We start from the raw sequence: 20,683 nt of genomic DNA on the forward strand, positions 1-20,683 counted from the left end.
TATCACCATATTTGATTTTAGGTTATTTTGTTGGTTGTTATCAGATTTGATTTTCAGTTATTTTAATTACTATTATCAGATTTGATTACACGTTATTTTTGTGGACTGTTATCACATATGATTTCAAGTTATTTTGTTGATTGTTATCATATTCAATTACATGTTAGTTTGTTTACTGCTATCGAGCTTGATTATGATGTATTTGATGACTGTCATCATATTTGGCTATGTGCCATTCTTGATGACTGTTATCAAATTTGGTTATGTTGTATTTGATGATTGTCATTAGATTTGACTATGTATTATTTTTTATGATTGTTATCAAATCTAATTATATGGTAATTTGAGGATTGTCATCGGATTTGACTATGTTTTATTCTTAATGACTGTTATCAAATTTGATTCTATGTTATTTTGATTGTTGTTATCCAATCTAATTATTTATTGCTTTGTTGACTGTTATCGGATTTGAATGTATGTATTTTGATGACTGATATCAAATTTGATTTGTATGTCATTTTGGTTAACTGTTATCAACTTGGCAATTATGTTAATGTTGATGCGGGGATCGGATCTGCACCATACCGCATGTGTACAATCTGACCAGATCTGATATTCCTTTGAAATTTATGCATGAATTTGGTTTATGGTATTTCCTATTTGAAATTTTAAAAAAATTTGTTCAAAGGACTTTGGTTCTTACCCATTTTCAAAAAAAACTGTTTTACAGGTTTGGGTGCTCAGTGATGGGTTGACTTGCTAGCCGGAGACTGTGAGCCCTGTGACTAGCTCTGGGTTTCCTGACAGAGTGGCTCATTATGTAAGACGATTTTACTGTTTTAGTTTATTTGACATTATTCATTGATTAATAAAGTTTGATTTATTCTTCTTTGATTCAATGCACAATCTTTAAAAAAAAAATCACTATTTTTACGAGGATTAGTTGGGGTCGTTGCAAATACCAAGCCTGTAATATCTTGCAAATTTTTGCCCCGTTATAAATTAATACATAAATTTTATTAATATATGTATTTTGTTACTTAGATTAATGCCAATATATATATGGGTTGACGTCAATATGGATCTGGACATGGTCTAGGATCCATTGGCTAAGACTTATATATATGTATATAATACATATATAGGGGTTGACATCTATATGGATCTAGTCATGGGTCATGGATCCACCAGCCAAGACCCATAGTCCATCCATAATAGGATAATTTAGTCTTTAAAACTTTATAATAAAGAAAGTATATACATATATAAATATATATATATATTTAAAGAAGATAGAAAAGCAACGAGTTCTATTTCTATAGAACTCTATCTTAATTAAGAGGGGTGTCACCTCCTAGAGGAGTCCCTCTTGCATTATAAAAAGGGTTGAGCCTCTCTCTCTGAACATCAATTTTAGAGAGAGAGAGAGGGCTAAACTAAAAAAAAACAGAGGGGCCAGAACCGTGAGAGAGAGAGGGCTAAACTGAAAAAAAAAACAGAGGGACCAAAACCATGAGAGAGAGAAAGAGAAGCCTTCTCCTCCAACGTCTCCTCCTTATTTTATGAATCCACAAGCGAAGGTACGGGATTCTCTCTCCATTAATCTAATTAAGTAAGGTGTTTAGCCCAGAGTTACCGGAAATGCCTAGCTAAGTAGGGGTGGCAATCGGGTCGGGTTGGCGGGTCAGCATACCTCAACACGAACCCGACCCGTTTATTAAACAGGTCGGCTGTGGCAAACACGAACCCGACCCAAACGGGTAACCCGACACGACACGGTTAACCTGTTTAATAAATGGGTCGGGTCGGGTAAACGGGTTGGCAGGTTAGCGGGTGGGTTGGCGGGTCGGGTTAGGGTAAACGGGTAGGTTGGCGGGTCAGATTCGGGTAAACGAGTTGGCGAGCGGGTCGGGGTCGGGTAAACGGGTTGGCGGGTCGGGGTCGGGTAAACGGGTTGGCGGGTCGGGTTCGGGTAAACGGGTTGGCCCGCCCGCCTAACCCGTTTATTAAACGGGTCAGCCGGGTTGGCATACCCCTAACACGAACCCGACCCGTTTAATAAACGGGTTAGGCGGGTCGACCCGTTTACGACACGAACCCGTTTAAGCCAAACCCGGCTAAGAAGCGGGTTGGCGGGTCATGTCAGATTTTGCCACCCCTATAGCTAAGTGGGGAAGCACACTTCCCTGAAGCGCGAAATGTCGCGCTTCTGAAATGTGTTGGGAAGCGCCAATTTTTTTTGAGAAGCATGTTTCCTCCTTGCTTCTCCCCCTTTTCATTTTTTTATATTTTTATTTATATTTATAAATATTTTCTTTTTTCGCTTCTCCCTCGCTTCCTAGGTCGCTTTCGGTTCGCTTCCTAAGTCGCTTCTGGTTCGCTTCCTAGGTCGCTTCTGAGACGATTCCTGATTCGCTCCTAAGTCGTCCCATGCTTCCCGCTTCTTAAAATTTTGAAAGTGCCTCACTTCCCGCTTCCGCTTCCGATATCGCTTCCCACCCTTGCTTCCTCGACTAGCAACCATGGTTTAGCCCTGACTGAATCAAGCATGGGGTTTAAGAAAAAACAAATTTGTGTTCTCATGCATAAATTTTGGATTTATCAAACCTTGATTCTTTTCTACTGATCTGGATATCGATTCCCTGTTTTGGTTTTGATGGGCCTAAAGAAGTGAAACCTGCGTGTTTTGGACTGGTTTCACATAGGGTTTATAGATATTAAATCTGTTTAGGATTTAAATTGTGTATATGTATATAATGGTCTGTGTTTTTTGTTCTTGAACAAAGATTCGCAGCAGACTGTAATGAAGCATGTGGAAGTACAAAATCACTAGTCACTAAAGGCTTACAAGATCACAATCATATAAGTACACATGCACAAGTCCTCTATGGGACAATACAAAAATCAATAAGGCAAAGGAAAGATACACAAAAATGTAAAAATTATAAGTCTTTATTGATCAAATGCTTAATACAAAGCATTGAGGAATAGAGGGGAATACACCCCATATATATACAACAAAAAGGAGAGAAGAGGGGCCATTGAGAGCTCCCAATAGAGTTGTTAGGTGCTCCCAACAGTCATATTTTTTACCGTTGGGAGCCCCAATGACTCTATGGTCATTTTGACCATAGAGCTGATAAAATTGCTGATGAGTTGACGTGTTCTGTTGAAGAAATCAATAAAGAGTAAGGAGGAAGAATAGAGCCTTCTTGGGAATCGGCAGCCTCTGATTTTCTTTTCTTAATGGTTGTGATAATCCATCATTAAACTTAATAGGGTTACAATACTTTTACATGGACAAAAGTGCCCTGTATTAGAAATACATATTACGTTAGAACATATAAAACACGTGAATGGCTATGGGATATGGATCCTCTATTAGATCCATATCCGATCCATATTCTAATACCCTCCTTCAAGTTGTGCATGGGAGTGAACCATGTGCAACTTGTTCTTCAGATATCAGAAATGGTTACTTGTGAGACCTTTTGTGAACAAATCAGCAACTTGGTCTTCTGAAGACACATAAACCAGTTCAATCTCTTTGTCTGTTATCTTTTGTCTAATGAAATGTTGGTCAATCTCAATATGCTTAGTCCGACTGTGATGAATAGGATTGAACGCAATTTGTATAGCACTTCTATTATCACACATAAGTGTCGAACTTGAGATATTCTCTCCCATCTCTATAAGTAGATGCCTGATCCAAGCCACTTCTGCTGTGGTAGCTGCCATAGATCTATACTCTGCCTCTGTGCTAGATCTTGCCACAGCCTTCTGTTTTTTGCTACTCCATAAGACAAGATTTCTCCCAATAAAAACATAGTATCCTGAAATAGACCTCCTCTCATCTGGATCCCCTGCCCAGTCGGCATCTGTATAGGCCAATATGTCATGTTTTGGTGTTTCGCACAAAGATTGTATATATGTGAGTCCATCACCCACCGTGCCTTTTAGATAACGGAGAATACGTTTGACGGCATCCATGTGACCAGTCTTCGGTTCATGCATGAACTGAGATACTTGATTAACAGAATATACAATGTCTAGTCTAGTAAAAGTAAAGTATTGTAACATGTCCACTAAACTGTGATACTTGCTTGCATCAGGATATAACTCACCATCACAAATACTGAGCTTTTGATTGACAACACTGGGTGTAGGTAGAGGTTTGCAATCTGTCATTCCTGCTTTGGCAGAATATCAAGAGTGTATTTGTGTTGTGTTAAGGACATTTTTCCATCCCATCTGTCCACCTCTACACCAAAAAAATATCTCAGCTCCCCAAGAACTTTTATTTTGAACCACATACTTAATAAAACTTTAATTCATTGAATGTGGTCTGGAGCATTACCAGTGATCATGATATCATCAACATATATAAGTAAGAAAACCATAGTAGTACCATCCCTGTATATAAACAGAGAATGCTCTAGTTGGAAACGAAAGAAACCGTGGTTCTGAATCTCTAAGGAGAAGCTTTCAAACCATGACCTGGAGGCTTGCTTCAAACCATATAAAGCTCTGGTTAATTTGCATACATATTCTTTTGGGTCTCCCTCTGCATAACCTTGAGGTTGCTCCATATAGACCTCTTCTTTTAAATCCCCATGAAGGAATACATTTTTAACATCAAGCTGACTAAGGGTCCACCCATGTTCAATTGTCAGGCCAAGTATAATGCGAATAGTTCCTGTTAAGATAAGTCGACTAATTAGAGTTTTATCTATGCTTAAGGTTGTTTCTTAGATTTTATAAATAATAAGGGACCTAACTGTAATTTTATTTTTTTGGCTAATCTCTACTTAAACAGGAGATTAGACCTAATTTGATAATGAGAGCAACTCTTCCTCTCTCTCTCTTTTCTCTCTCTCGGTTCTCTACTATATCAATCTACAGTTCTCATTTTCACCACTGGGTTGAATGTCTCATCATAATCTTGATTGTATTCTTGAGTGAAACCTTTGGCAACAAGACGTGCCTTGTACCGTTCAATGCTACCATCCGGTTTATATTTAATCTTATATACCCATTTTGAACCAACAACATTTTTATCTAGAGGACGACCAATTATCTCCCATGTTTGACACTCATGAAGTGCCTCGATCTCCTCATTCATTGCTTCAATCCATTTGTTAGATTGAATAGCTTGACAAAAACCAAGTGTTTCCTCGTGTTTTTCAATCTTGGATAGAAAAATCTGGAAATTCATAGAAAAGTTATCATAACTAACCCATTTTTCAATAGGGTGCCTTATCCTGCCTGATCTTCTTGGTGCCTCTCCGTTATTAGACAATGCCACGTGTTCTCTAGCAGGTACATTTGTTTGCTCTCTGGGTCTCCTGGTATAGACATTTCTTTTGTATCTCAGACATTCTGTTTGTGATGCCTCATCTGAAACCGTCTCACCATGTATGGTTTCAGGAGCCAAAGTAGTATGTTCTGCAGCATGTGAAATAAGTTCAGCACTGAGCCATGGATCATACCAATTAGCAACTGCGTCGGTATGTTCACGATTGTGGTCTGCTTTATTTTCCAGAAAACTATTTTCATCAAAAACATTTCTGGGGATTCTAATCTTCTTATTGGCAGGGATCATAGCACCTATAACCCTTGTGTTTATCTGCACAACCTACAAATTGGCATATAGAGGCTTTGTCCTGAAATTTAATTCTCATGGATTAATCGATGTGTACATAACATGTGCATCCAAAAACTCGTAACTCATCATAATCAGGATGTACACCAAAGAGAACATAATAGGGAGACTGATTTTCAAGAATAGGCATAGGAAGGCGATTTATCACATGAGTAGCAGTATGAAAAGCTTCTATCCAAAGATTAATAGGCAAGTTACAACCATGCATCATATTTATTGCACTTTCCACAATATGTCTATGTTTACGTTCGGTAATTCTATTTTGTTGTGGAGTGTACGGGCAAGAAACTCTACGATGTATCCCATTATCTTGGAGGAAATTTAAAAATTCTTTGAAGGAATACTCACCACCTCCAGTTTGTGGTGTGTGGTTATCCAACTGAAATTGAAACTGTAAGGACCTCGGGTCTTTGGGAAGTTTTCCGCAACTCTTACAACAACAAAAACAACTACGTCTTCATCCCAAAACAATTGGGGTCGGCGATATGAACTAAAAAAGAAAATCATTCTGGGTCTTCCACATGAATCCTTCTCCTCCAATCATTTCTATCCAATGTCATGTCCTTGATGAGGTTCAAAGCATTCATATCCTTTCCTATCACCTCCATCCATGTCTTCCTAGGCCTACCCCGACCTCTTTTAACTAATATATTTTCCCATTTCTCCATCCTTCTAACTAGGGCATCATTAGGCCTTCGCCGAATATGTCCAAACCACCGTAAACGATTCTCTCTCATCTTATTTTCAATGGGTGCAACGCCTACCTTCTTACGTATCTCCTCGTTCCAAATCTTATCTTTTATTGTATTTTCACACATCCATCTCAACATACGCATCTCAGCTACACTCATTTTTTGAATATGATGTCTCTTGGCAGCCCAACATTCCGTACCATATAGTAAAGCGGGCCTAATAGTCGTCCTATAAAACTTTCTCTTCAACCGCAATGGAATTCTACGATCGCACAACACTCCAGTTGCACTTTTCCATTTCATCCACCCAACCTTTATCCTATGATTTACATCTCCATCAATTTCTCCATACTTTTGAATGATAGATCCCAAATATTTGAAACAATCATCCACCGGTATTTCTTGCTCACCAAACTTCACTACACTCCCATCACTACTTCGTTGCTTACTAAACCAACATTCCATGTATTCTGTCTTACTCTTACTCAACTTAAAACCTCTAGCTTCCAATGTTTGTCTCCATAATTCTAACTTAGCATTAACCCCAGCTCTAGACTCATCAATCAAAACAATATCATCTGCAAACAACATACACCATGGCACATTTTCTTGAATTGATCTCGTAAGCTCATCCATCACTATAGAAAATAGGAAAGGGCTTAAAGCAGATCCTTGATGTAACCCAACCGTTATAGGAAAATTAGTTGTCACCCCTCCACAAGTGCGGACATTAGTTACTACTCCTTCATACATATCTTTAATTATACTAATGTACTTGAGAGAAACATCTTTCTTCATCATTGTCCACCAGAGAACGTCCCTAGGTACTCTATCGTATGCCTTCTCCAAATCAATAAAAACCATATGCAAATCTTTGTTCCTCTATCTATTTCTCTCAATAAGTTGTCTAAGAAGATGTATAGCTTCCATAGTTGATCTTCCAGGCATAAAACCAAATTGATTCTCCGATATCATGACAACCTTCCTCAACCTAGACTCAATCACCCTCTCCCAAAGTTTCATAGTATGACTCATGAGTTTTATACCACGATAGTTTGTGCAATCTTGTATATCACCCTTATTCTTATATAGAGGCACCAAAGTACTCTTCCTCCACTCATTAGGCATCTTATTTGTCTGCCAAATCTTGTTAAAAAGATTTGTCAACCATTCTAAACCATTCTCTCCCAAGCAAAAAAAAATCCGCAACTCTTAAAAAAAAATCCGCATTTTCAAGGTGTATGAGTTGGGGTCGTTACAGGATAACCAACAATTGCTAATTGATCTGTGATGCTTTTGACTTGATTTAAAAATTCAATAATGGTCATTGCCCCCTTTTTTAAACGATGAAATTCACGCTTGAGAAATAACACCTTGGCATCTGATATATGAGAGTAGGTCTGAGCTAGAGTCTCCCACAATACTTTAGTTGTGCAATCATCAAGAATAGAAACTAATACTTCTTGTGACAATATGGAAGTGATGTACATGACGATGGCCTGACCACGCTTCATCCAAGCAATAAATGCAGAGTTGCGAATGATGTTTGGCAATCCTCCTTCCCCTTTTGCTTCTTGTGTGATAAACTCTGGAGTGTTGGAGTTGAGTCATCCAAGTGACCTGAAAGATCTTGACTTCGAATGAAATGAGTAATCTACCTTTTCCAAGTCAGATAGTTGTTTGTATTTAGTTTTTCATAAACTAGCTGCTCCAGGAAATTGGAAGAAAGACCAGAGTTGGTTGAAGTATCCATTTACAGACCTTGGAAAAAAAATTTATTTAAAGTTAAGAAGAATTAAGAACAAGACCAATGACTTTGAAGGAAAATCTGAAATCGAATCAGTGAAGCAAGATCGGCGTGACTAATTTCAGATTGAGAATAGGACCAGAATAAAGAAGAAAACGTGAGATAACCTACACGTCACAGTCGGCTGGAGAAGGAGAACATATAAAACCCGCTTTTTAAAAAAAAAAAAAATTTATTGGACCCGGGTCGGGTCCCCTCTTCATTATGGTTTTAATAACCTGACTCAGGAAGAGGATTTTAAATCCTCTTCCCGAGCGCCCCCCCCCCCCCCCCTTCCACCTTTGTTTTCGGAAGAATTAGGGAAACCCATCGGGGTTTCCCCATTCGTCGCCCCCCCTGAGGCTTTTAAAAGCACTGCAGGGGGCGAGGGAAGGCACACAACCCTTTGCCCCCTGTGTCGCCTCCTCCTTCCCTACGCACGCCACCAGCGCCGCCCTCGATCCCCTCGCGACGACCCCACCTCCTCCTCTGCGCTCGCCACTGCTGCCGTCGCTGCGCCCCGTGCCGACGCCGGCCACCGCCTCCTAGGTACGCCACTCCACCTTCTCCTCCTCCCCCTCCCATCTCCCTCTCTGTCACCTCGCCAGGACGCCGGCAGGCGGCGCACGGCCCCTGTCGCGCCCTCCCTCCTTGCCCATTGGAGACCCGACAGGGGGCCTACAGGGCCCCTGTCGTCCCCTTCTCTCTTTTGGGGTGCACCGGAGTGCCGGCAGGGGCCAATGGCCCCTGCAGACCCCCTTTCTCTTCCTTGTGGGAGATCGGGCGACCGACAGGAGGTTGGTCGTCCCCCTGTCACTTTCCCCTCTGCCATGACCTGCGTAGGGGTCGGTAGGAGGCTGATGGCTCCTGCCGCCCCGATTCCTCTCTCTTTGGCAGGGGCTAGCCCCCTGCCACCTCGGTGATGTCGGCAGGGGCGTGACCCCTGTCGAGTTCGGGCTCGGGTCCAGCTCGGATCCGAGTCCGAAACGGCGGACCGACCGTGACACATGTCCGACACGTGCAGGGCATGTGTCTGACACGTGTCCGACACGGATTTTTTTTTTCACGGGCTTTATATTATCAATGAAGACTTGGATCCTTCCCTTTGTTTTTTGTATTTTCAAACTTTCGGTAATCACACCGTAAGTTTGAGGGAGAGTGTTAAAATGTATATATATATATATATATTATTTATTTATTTATTTATTTAACTTTTTTATTACTGTAATACTCTTTGCCCATGTAGGGGCATTTTGGTCATTTGTACACATGTAATAAGTACTGCCCATTAGGGGCAGTTTTGTCTTTTCTTTTTTATGTTTCTTGTCTTTTCCCTTTTTCATAAGGGCTTATTGGACTTTGTCCAATATAGTCATTGGGATCTCCCCAATGGCGATATTTATAGCCGTTGGGAGCATCCCGACGACTATATTGGCCTTGTATGGTCTATATAAAGGGGTTAAAACCCTTTCTTGTTTCTTAATGCTTTTCTAAGCATTCTCTCTCTCTCATAATAAAGATCATATATTTTTAAGTGTGTTGCGTTATTTTGTATGCCCGTTAGTGGCTATTGTAATCTTTTGTATTAGCCATTGTTTGGCTTGTGTGTTGTCTCTTTGGGGACTTGTGTGCCCTTGGTGGCTCTTTTTTGTATTCCTCTTGTTTTCATTACAACTGAAAAATGAGGGCACAAGACACAGATGAAAACTTTTAAAAGAAAAAGAATACAAGTGAATACAAAATAAGTGAACAAGATCATAAAAGAGAATAAATAAAGTCAATGACACAGTGTGTTGTATGCATGAAGTGTCCTGGTGTGTCAAAGTGTCATGTCGTGTGGACACGGTATCCGCATGCTAAGTGAAGTGTCTATGAGATACAGAATGTAATACTCACCTGAATATTTTGACTAAAGAGCTCCTCAACAGATAGATATTCCTCAAGGAGGGATTGCACAATAACTCGAGCATGACTTTCTCTTCCTCCTTCATAAGACTTAACAAGATTCACCAGAGGCTCTATAAGTCTTTCTTGGGCAGCTCTGTCTTTCTCATAACAAGATGCAAGGTGTTCCTGCACACAAAGATCATTAATACATGTTAAGAGAACCATGTATTTTCTTAAACATAGTAAAGTGTAGTTCAGTGTATCAATGCTGAATGTGCTCCAGAAAGACCAATTTCTCATGTAAACTAAATATAAGCACATGCATCCAGTTTCACAAAGTCTAATCAGAGTTATGATAAAGAGAAAACAGCCTGACCTCCAGAACCCCCTTTAGCAATTTGGCTGGAAAATCAACGTTCTGTGTATTTGAATTCACCTCGTACTCCCTAAACTTTGCATCCAACTAGATATTTACACAGGACATCATTGTCAGCGTCATTTAGGATTACATATGGCTTCGAAAAAGTAAAGGTCATAAAAGCAACAAAGTCTAACATCCATGCTACCTCATTCCTGAGATCTTTTGGAAGGCGGGTTGCCAAAACTGCCATGCATTCTTGCCATTGAAGAAAGGGCAGCTCAGGACTATCTAGGCAAATCAGCAAATCATGCACAACCTGCATAAAGATAACCATCACATAGTTCACCCCAATGAACAGCTAACAGAACAAATATGCAAAAAGTCAAAAATAACGAATTAAGTCAATATATAGGGAATGCATCCACCATTTGGCGTGTGTGTGTGTATACAATGCCTATATTGGTAGACAAAATGATAAATTTGGATTCTTTGACTACTTTACTAAGAACTCATTCAAACAGAAACAATTCAAAAGCGTTATAGCTCCAAATAATTATCAGCAGAGTAGAACCCAAGATTGTCTGCAATTCTCAAGATCAATAACTAGCTTTCTCTGCACTATATACATATTCTTGGACCATTTCTACTATACAGTGAGAACAAGGTTTAATGGAATACCTCATACCTGTCAGGAGCTTAATTGGATTTCTTCATTATTTGTCTTAAAGGTTTTTCTCAAAAACTAGAAAACTTTCAACTTTTTCAAGCTTCTAATTTTAGTTGAGTTAGAAAAGTGGATAAAGATTTTTCTTGTTTCGCCTAACCAAGTACACAAAAATTGTATGTATCTAAAAGATATTTTCTGCTATTGATAGCACCATACTATCTAGTAGGAAATCATACATGCAGTTCTAGCTACTCAACCAAAGCCCATGGATGTATTTGCATGGTTTGTTTGTTAGGAAACACACTATGACTTGAGTTGTTTTGATTTTAATACTCGATTTTCAATTGTCAAATGCCAGTGCATTCCAGTGACATCCATTGTTGAAGTTATTGAATAACATGTTTACACCACAATTGCGTGATTTTTAAAGTTCAAGATATTGAAACCTTTTGCTGAAGCATCCACCAGAGTCATTATTTTGTTGCTGACACACTTGGGATGCACCTATAACTTTAAATTTAAGAATGAATTTGGAGATGCTCCTCTATGTGCTGTCACTGATGCATTGGCACATATTGTACTTAACCATGGACTAGTATCTGTCAATCAAATTGTTAGAACCCGACCCTAAGAAGGGGTGGATTCTACAATAGGGCTTCGGGGCTGGTTAAACTTACCCCCTTGAGGGATTGATTTTAGCAATTGTGCTCTGAGTTGTCTGAATGAAAAGAGGGCAAGGGAAAATGAAAGGGGTGAAAGGGGCGACTGACCTGGCACGGTTCCCAAGAGGGATGCTTGGGGTTGTTCCAAGGCAGAGCATTGGCAAGGCAGGAAGGAAACAATCAATCCTGCCGGCCTACGTGCGATGGATAGGCATGTGGAGGGAGAAACTCAATCCCATAGGCAAAATATGAACCACAAAGTGAAGAACAGAATTCTTTCAATAAACTTCATTAATTTCATTCATGAATAATAACACTTGTTTATAAAATCTACCTAAGAGTCCTAAAAGAAGTAAAAGACCAAAAACAAGAATCCAAATAAGAAAGGGGTCCCCCAGTCCTTGTCAAACTGGGTCTCTTGGGTGGATATGGATCCAAAACGGCTTCTCAAGGTTGGATCTAAATCCATAACGGCTTCTCGGAGTCGGATCTGAGACGGTTCGTAACAATCCACCCCTCTTAAATTTGCCTTGTCCTCAATGCCAGAGCTCTCTGGAAACTGCTACCGCAACTGATCTTTGGAACCTCTTGGGTCAAACACTAGGCACGGGGTTTTTCCATGTGCCCTGATGAGATTGAGTCTTGGGATATGCAAGGTTTGGGTCCGATCTTGGTTTGGATATGAACTGGTGGGGGTTCAGGTTTGGGTTAGGTTCAAGTTTGGACTAGCCCTTGCCTGCCGAGATCCAGGAAGTAGCAGGGGCACTGCCCCTGCCTACTGGAGATCGGGAGGCGACAGGGGAACTAACCCCTGCCGGAGAGAGAGAGAGAGAGACCGGGGCGGCAGGTGCCACCAACCTCCTGCCTATGTCACATGGGTGCGGGCGCGGATGCGGGGATTCGGCACTTCCAAAAAACCCGGGTGCGGGGGTGTGGCAGGGGCAAAAATGTAAATATATATATATAAGGGAGAGAGAAAATCCTTTACGAAAAAAGGATTTGAAAACAGCTGACAGGAGCTGTCAGCAGTTGTCAGCAACTGACAAGAGCTGACAGCTCCTGTCAGCAGAGAAAACCCTTTACGAAAAAAAGGAGCTGACAGCAGCAAAAAGGAGCTGTCAGCAGAAGATTTTTTTTTTAAAAATTCGCAGCTCAGCTGTCAGCAGCTGACATGAGCTGACAGCTCCTGTCAGCAGAGAAAACCCTTTACGAAAAAAAGGAGCTGACAGCAGCAAAAAGGAGTTGTCGGCAGAATTTTTTTAAAAAAAAAATTCGCAGCTCAGCAGCTGTCAGCAGAATTTTTTTTTAAAAAATTTCGCAGCCCATTTCATAGGGCAAATTTTAAAAAAAAAATCCAAAAAAGAAAATGGACCTAAATGATCCTGGGTGCGGTCAACGCACCCAGGATCGGGTTGACCGCACCCGGTGCCGCACCCGCTCCCGCGTCGAGTCGCGTCGACGTGGGTGCGGCACCCTGCTAGCCGAATCCCTGTGACATAGCCTCCTGCCGATCTCTTGGCAGGTCACAAAGGAGGGGCAAGGGTGGCAGGGGTCGCCGACAACCTGCCGACCCTCAGGCAGGCCCCAAAGAAGAGGGAGGGAGACGACAAGGGGGGGGGGGGGGGGCGTCGGCCACCTGACAACCCTCCGATGGACACGGAGGCAACAGGAGGACGCGACAGGGGTTGTCGGCCTCCCAACGAGAAATCAAAGGGGATAGGGAGGAGAAGGGAAGAGCGTACCTGGGAGAAGCTCGGCGACGTCGGTCGTCAGCGGTGTTGTCGCGCGCAAGGAGCAAAGAGGAGACTCGAGAGGGAAGGGAGGAGGAATGCAGGGAGGTAAGGGCATCCCTCTCCCTCCTCCCCTAGCGTGCTCTTAAAGGCACGAGGGGGACGATAAATGGGGAAACCCTGATGGGTTTCCCTTATCTAGCCGAAGGCACGGGTGGGGTGCAGCGCACAGGGGAGAGAATTTGTTTTAAAAATCCTCTCCCTACGTCGGGTTTTAAAACCCTAACGAGGACGGGCCCGGGTCGGATCTAGACCCGACTCGGGTCCGATTTTTTTTTTACGTGGGTTTTACAGTAGCAACCACCCCCAGACCACCAGCCCGACCATTTTTCGGGTGATGGCTGGCCAGAAATGGCCAGAATCCATAAAAGGTATCCAATATGTTTTTTTTTAAGAAAAGGAAATAACTTCCGGACATTTTCCGGCCAGCTACCTGATGGGAAATGGCCAGGCTGGTACCATCCCAGCAGGGTGGTACCAGCCCGAACATTTTCCAGCTAGTGACTGGCAAGAAAATGGCGAGGGTGTTAATTATTTTGAAAAAAAAAAGAAAAAAATAACCATTTTCCCACTGGTTGCTGGCCGGAAAATGGTTGGACTATTGTCACGCCGGTCAGGCAGAACCAGCCTGGCCATGTTCAGGCCAAAAATGAGAGGAGAACCCAAAGTAAGTAATGAGTAATAACAAAAGAAACTTGACAACCTTACCCCAAGTAGATGAGATAAGGCTTTGGTGATGTCATGGCATTGAATCTTGCCAACTTCATGTTCTACACGCTAACATTAATCATTGTAACATGATCATGGATCCAAATTCTAAACTAAGGCATAGGTAAACTTTCAGAAGTAACATTTGCATTAATTTAGAGGTAGGTTATATGACATACAACAACAACAACAACTACGCCTTCATCCCAAAACAATTGGGGTCAGCGATATGAACCAAAAAAGAAATTCATTTTGGGTCTTCCACATGAATCCTTTTCCTCCAATCATTTCTAACCAACGCCATGTCCTCGGTGAGGTTCAAAGCATTCATATCCTTTCCAATCATCTCCATCCAAGTCTTCCTAGGCCTACCCCGACCTCTTTTAACTAATATATTTTCCCATTTCTCCAACCTTCTAACTGGAGCATCATTAGGCCTTCGCCGAATATGTCCAAACCACCGTAAACGATTCTCTCGCATCTTATTTTCAATGGGCGCAACACCTACCTTCTTACGTATCTCTTCGTTCCGTAGGTTATATGACATAATACTCATAATTCTTACAGCTTTACTCATCAAACTCTCCAAAATAAAACAATTCTACTAGTTTTCTGTAACCAAGTATTCAATCTTAAAATGAGAACAATGAGACAAGAAAAGCAACTGTAAGAACATGGAAAGAACCTAACATTGCTCAAAACTTGGAATGTAGCCAAAAACGATGAGAAAAACAGAGTGCAAAAAGAAGAGATAATGCATCAGATAAGGACATCAACTTACTTTGTCAATATTATGATCGTATCCTGCAAGAATCATCCGTGCAGCATTTATACTAGCAGCACATCGCTGGTGGACCTTTCCAGCTACTGCAGTGGGAGGACCAAGAAGTGGAAAACATCCATGAAATGGCTCAGCTTTCCTTACAGCTGAAGGATCATCAAGATCAAGCCTAGCTATAAGATCACCTGCCTGAAGAATATTATTATTTTAGCTAATCCATATAAATGAAGACCTACCAGACCTGGAAACTCAGAGGGCAAGACTCAAGCTCATATAACAGAAAAAACAACTGTAATTAGAGTGGAGTGTAGAATTTAGACAAAAAACTAAAGACATTACTTCAGATTTTTTTAACAAAACAACTAGAAATTCTACATAGAAAATTACCTGCATAGCTTGGCCCTCAGACATCACAAAATGGATGGTTCCAGAAACAGGTAACAACAGTGGCATACACATCTTCATAACTTCAACTTCTGCATATGGTGCATCAGTGTCGACATGACTGCCATCTGGAACCAAGAAACGAAGCAGCTTGCATGGTGTTTCAGCCACTAGCTTAGAAGGATCATGATCATTCTGGCAAGATAGAATGTCAAGAAAAAAACAAGGATAAGTTTAAGGACAGATTTGTGTATGAAAATCTATGAAGTGATAATGTAATTTGTTAACTAAATCACTATAGAAATGAAAATATGGAAAATGCCAAGATATTTAATTACAAATTTGGTACTATGTTTTCATGTCTGCACCATAGATGGCAGGCGTGCACACACACACTCTCTCACACACTCACACACATGTATCATGCATTCATATACACACACACTCATGCACACAAGCGCATGCACATGTGCACACACACATGCACACACATGCCCATACATGCCCACTCACACCCATGCATGCAGGCACATGCACACAGACATGCGCTCACACACACACACACACCAAAAAAAAACAAATGTAGGCATGCACACGTAATGAAACAAGATGTGCACAATCACAATGTCAACAAAGGGCTACACAAGTGCACAAATACAATATGGTCTCTAATGGACCAATAACAATATCATAAAAGAGATAAAAAAACTCAAATTCCACAAGAGCACAATGGCACAAATTCCACACAAGCACGATGTAACTACTGAATTTTATATACTGGCTAATAAGCTTAGAAAAGCTTAAATTACATAGAGTAGTGAGCAGTGTTGTGAAAAGCGTTGAGGCGTAGCGAGGCGCTCCACCAAAATCTGAGGCGAGGCGTAAGCCTCGAGGCGCAAAGCGTAAGCCTCAAAAAAAAAAATTTTAACTTAAAAAAAACTATAAAAATGATCTAAAATTATAAATAAATAAGAAATGCTTTATTGATGAAGCACCAACCAACACGAAATAAAAAAATCTCAAATAAATACGAAAAAAATATGAGATTAACATGTAAAAGTAACATAAATGGCAAAGAACAATAAACATCCACTTGAGCCTTTTTCTATAGCTACAGTTGGAAAAACCAAAAGGAAATAACACACAAACATAAAAAGCAAGAACTGTGGAAGGTGAAGTCCAGTGAACATTACAAACAAGAGAACAGTAAAAGAGAAAGGTCCCATCAATATACTAGAGATAAATTGGGCCGTTGATCCTTTTCCCTTGGTACCAGAAATGTGGACAGCCTAAACGCACAATGAATCAAATGAGTGAGTTTAAGGAGGGGAGAGAAATTCAGCAAATTCATGTCAACTATTGTAACAAACATAAATAGAAATTTCAAGCAATTGCACATAAAGATTCAAGCAACCTAGCATGCAATATGGTGAAAATTGGTCTTCAAAAATATCAAACAATTTCTCGAGAAAGAAAAAATCTCAGCGACAACAACGAACCAATGTATTTCCATCGATGAAGAGAAGAACATAAGACACAATCGTTATGTGGGTGAGTGAAAAAATCAGCCTTTGGATATAATCGGAAAAAGCTTTCTTTTGGAAGCACTAGACATAGTGGTGCTCTGATCTCGAGTGGCACCTTAAACTCAAGATGAGGGTTGCCAAGGGAGCGGAGCAACCGCTTCATCTTGCCCAAGGTGATAAACCCAGAAAATTCTTACCGGAAACCGCAGAGGTCGCCGGCGGCGAGTGGTGGCCGGCGACAGCAGTGGCGGCGGCGAGTGGTAGCACGACGGTGGCTGTGAGTCGCTGGCGAGTGGTCGCACGGCAGTGGCTGTGGTCGCACGGCGGCGGCGAGTGGTCGCACAACGATGATCGGCTATGGGTGGTGGTCGGCTGCGAGTGGTGGCCAGCGACAGCAGTGGCGGGGGACGAGAGGGGACAGAGTGGAGAAAGAAGGGGCGAGGGCTTTCCCTCGCCCCGAAGCGCCTGTGTCTTTTTTAAAGACACAGGCGCTTCGATCTTTCGAGAATACGGGCCCGGATCCGGGTCGAACTCGGGTCCGGGCCATCCGATTTTTAATGTGCGCCTCACTTTGAGGTGCGCCTCGCCTCAAGGCGTACGCCTCAAGGCGCATGAGGCGTACGCCTTAACGGTGTTGTGCTTTTTAAGTGCGCCTCAAGGCGAAAAGGGCCTCGCCTCGAGGCGAGGCGCGCTTTTTGCGCCTTGAGGCGCATTTTTAACAACACTGGTAGTGAGGCTCTATTTATAGAGCCTCACATACAGTGAGAGGGAGGCAGTCCAACAGTCGTCGAAATGCCTCCAACGGTCATAAATATGACCGTTGGGGTCAATCCAATGACTAGTTGGACTGCCACCCCAACAGTCATGTTTGACTGACTATAATAACAAAAAATAAAAAGCAAAAAAGACACAACAGTCCCTATTGGACTGTACTATATTACATGTCATTTAAATGAGCAAAATACCCTTGATATACGTATATTGTACAAATATAAGTATATCAGTTAGGTATACAAATATATACATTATATTTTAACACTCGCCTTCAAATTTACGGTGAGATCACCGAAAGTTTGCTAAGAAGATACAAAAATATTGGTAAAGAAAGAGCTTTGGTGAAAAACTCTGCAATCTTAAATTCGGAATGAACATATGGTAAAGTAATCGTCCCCTTCAAGTATTCTTCTCGAACATTAGTGGTAATACATCTCAATATGTTACGTGCGTTCATGAAATGTGTGATTGTTCACTATATATATAGCACTTTTGTTATCACAGTATAATTTTGAAAGCTCTGAAACATCAACACCCTTCAAGTATTCTTCTCGAACATAGTGGCAATCCATCTCAATATGTTTTGTGCATTCATGAAATGTGTGATTGTTGGCTATATATATATGACACTTTTATTATCACAACATAATTTTGAAGGTTCTGAAACATCAACACCCATATCTGAAAGTAATAATCTCATCCACATGACCTCGGTTGTTGTTGTAACTATCACACTATATTTAGCTTTCGTGGAAGATAAAAACACTTTCTGTTGTTTTTTGCATCTTCAAGAAATGAGAGAATCACCTACAAAAACACAAAAACCTTTAGTTGAGACGGTTATTGGGATCTTCTCTCTAATCAAAATCAGTATAAGCAATAAGATTTAAAGATGATAAAGAGGATAAGAATAGTCATTTATATATAGTTTTCTTGATGTATCGAAATATTCTTAACACGACACTCATGTGAACTGATGTAGGCGCATGTTGAAACTGACTTGCAGTATGTATTGCATGCGTAATGTCTGGCCTGGTAATAGATAAGTACATTAATGATCTGATAAGTTGCCTATAAGGAGTTGGATCATCTAATAAAACTTCATATTTAACTCTTATTTTAGCATTTAGCACTTCATGAGTATCAGCATATTTTGTGCCTGTGATTCCCGAACACGCAACAATATCAGTTGCAAACTTTATCTGAGACAAAATGTACCCTCTTGGAGAGTATGCTACTTCAATTCCTAAAAAATATCTCAAAAAACCAAGGTCAATCATATCGAAAGATTTCTTAAGCATAATCTTAATTGCTTCAATTTCCTTCTGATCATTCCCAGTGATGATCATATCATCAACATACAAAAGCAGAATGATAAGGGAGGTACCTGTAGATCTTATAAAAAGAGCAGTGTCACTATAATAGGATTTAAATCAAAGATTCAACACAATTTCATTAAATTGATCATACCATGCTTTAAGAGCTTGTTTAAGCCCATATAAAGTTTTTGAAGACGAAGAACCATTCCATTTTCAATAGTCAGACCAAGGGGATGATCCATGTAAACTTCTTCATTTAAATTTTTATTTAAAAAACATTCTTAACTTCTAACTGATAGATAGGACATTTTCTAATGGATGCTACTGCAACTAGAGCCCTAACTATGGTCATGCAAGATACTGGAGCAAATGTTTCCTCATAATCTATTCTATATTCTTGAAAATATCCTTTTGCAACTAATCTTGTTTTATATCTTTCTAGGGACCCATCACTCTTTATTTTAACTTTAAATACCCATCTACATCATATTGTCTTTTTTCTTTTATGAAGATGTTGGAATTCCTTAGTATGGGCCTAGTGTAATGCATCTAATTCTATTTTAATAGCTTCTACCCATTCTTTTATGTTTTTATCTTCTTTATAGTTAGATGGTTTATGATATGAATAAATTGCTAGAAGGCATGCCCTATAGTTTGGAGAGAAGGATTCATAGGAGACAAACCTATTTAGAGGCCAATGTATCCGTTCAAATCTCCTAACTCTAAACTCTTCAACATTTGTTGGTTGACTATATTTTTCAAAAGCACATGGATGTTCTCCATTATCTCGTCTAGAGTATTGCAAGAGGTTTATGAGTTGGTTCTCTTTCTTCACTTGATCCATTATTTGACTCAAAATCATCAATATCATCATTATCAATAATTTCATTATTTGATTTAGGTAACAAATCAAATAAGAAGGCATACTTGAATTCTTCCTTAGGTTTTTCATGATCAAATCCATTTTCATTTTCAAGAAATATTACATTTCTAAAGACATAAAGTTTATTATTTTTTGGATTATAGCATCGATAGCCTTTTTTTATTTTCAGCATATCCAAGAAAAAGACATTTTATAGCTTTAGGAGAGAGTGTTATATTTTTCAAGAAGCACAAAGCATCTACATCTAAAGACCCTTAGCCTTTTCAAATCGGGAAAAAATTTAAGGAGTTTTTCAATTGAAGATTTGTTTTCCAAAGTTTGAGAAGGCATTCTATTTATTAGATATACCGCGGTGAGAGCGACTTTGGCCCAAAAAAATTTTGAAATTTCTTTTGAAATGAGTAGGGTCCTAGTAGTTTCATTAATATGATGATGCTTTCTTTCGGAATTACCATTTTGTTGGGGGGTCCTAGGATAAGATCTTTGGTGTAAAATACCTTGAGTTTTTAGATAGAATTGAAATTCATTTGAAAGAAACTCTCTCCCTGAGTCGGAGCAGAAGATTTTAATATTTGTTTTAAATTGATTTTTAACAAGATTATAAAAAAAAATTAAAGCATGAAAAGACTTCGAATTTGAGTTTAAGGAAGTAGATCCAAGTATGTCTACTAAAATCATCTATGAATGTAACATAATATGAATATGGCGGCCACTTTTTTTAGCTTGGGACAATCCGATCTTACATGCCTCAGTTCTTTACAATGATGACAAGTAATTTTACTCTTGTATCCTTGTTTGTAT

The 20,683-nt window shown here is 40.2% G+C and overlaps 1 protein-coding gene across 4 annotated transcripts in view; it reads right to left on the minus strand.

The window, feature by feature from the left end:
- The window catches only part of LOC149846967 (acetyl-CoA carboxylase 1-like), a 113,231-nt gene that overhangs the window by 42,309 nt on the left and 50,239 nt on the right, over positions 1-20,683 (minus strand). For all 4 annotated transcript variants that reach the window (XM_089996702.1, XM_089996701.1, XM_089996704.1 and 1 more), the window contains exons 18-22: positions 15,384-15,575; positions 14,997-15,185; positions 10,594-10,704; positions 10,404-10,490; positions 10,037-10,213 (exon numbers count right to left, since the gene is read on the minus strand). In XM_089996702.1, coding sequence (XP_089852828.1) covers positions 10,037-10,213; positions 10,404-10,490; positions 10,594-10,704; positions 14,997-15,185; positions 15,384-15,575 — 756 coding nt within the window. The remainder of the gene's footprint in view (positions 1-10,036; positions 10,214-10,403; positions 10,491-10,593; positions 10,705-14,996; positions 15,186-15,383; positions 15,576-20,683) is intronic.

This window comes from Nuphar pumila, chromosome 2 (assembly GCF_984573655.1).
Source record: "Nuphar pumila chromosome 2, dmNupPumi1.hap1.1, whole genome shotgun sequence".
In the NCBI taxonomy this organism is placed as follows: Eukaryota; Viridiplantae; Streptophyta; class Magnoliopsida; order Nymphaeales; family Nymphaeaceae; genus Nuphar; species Nuphar pumila.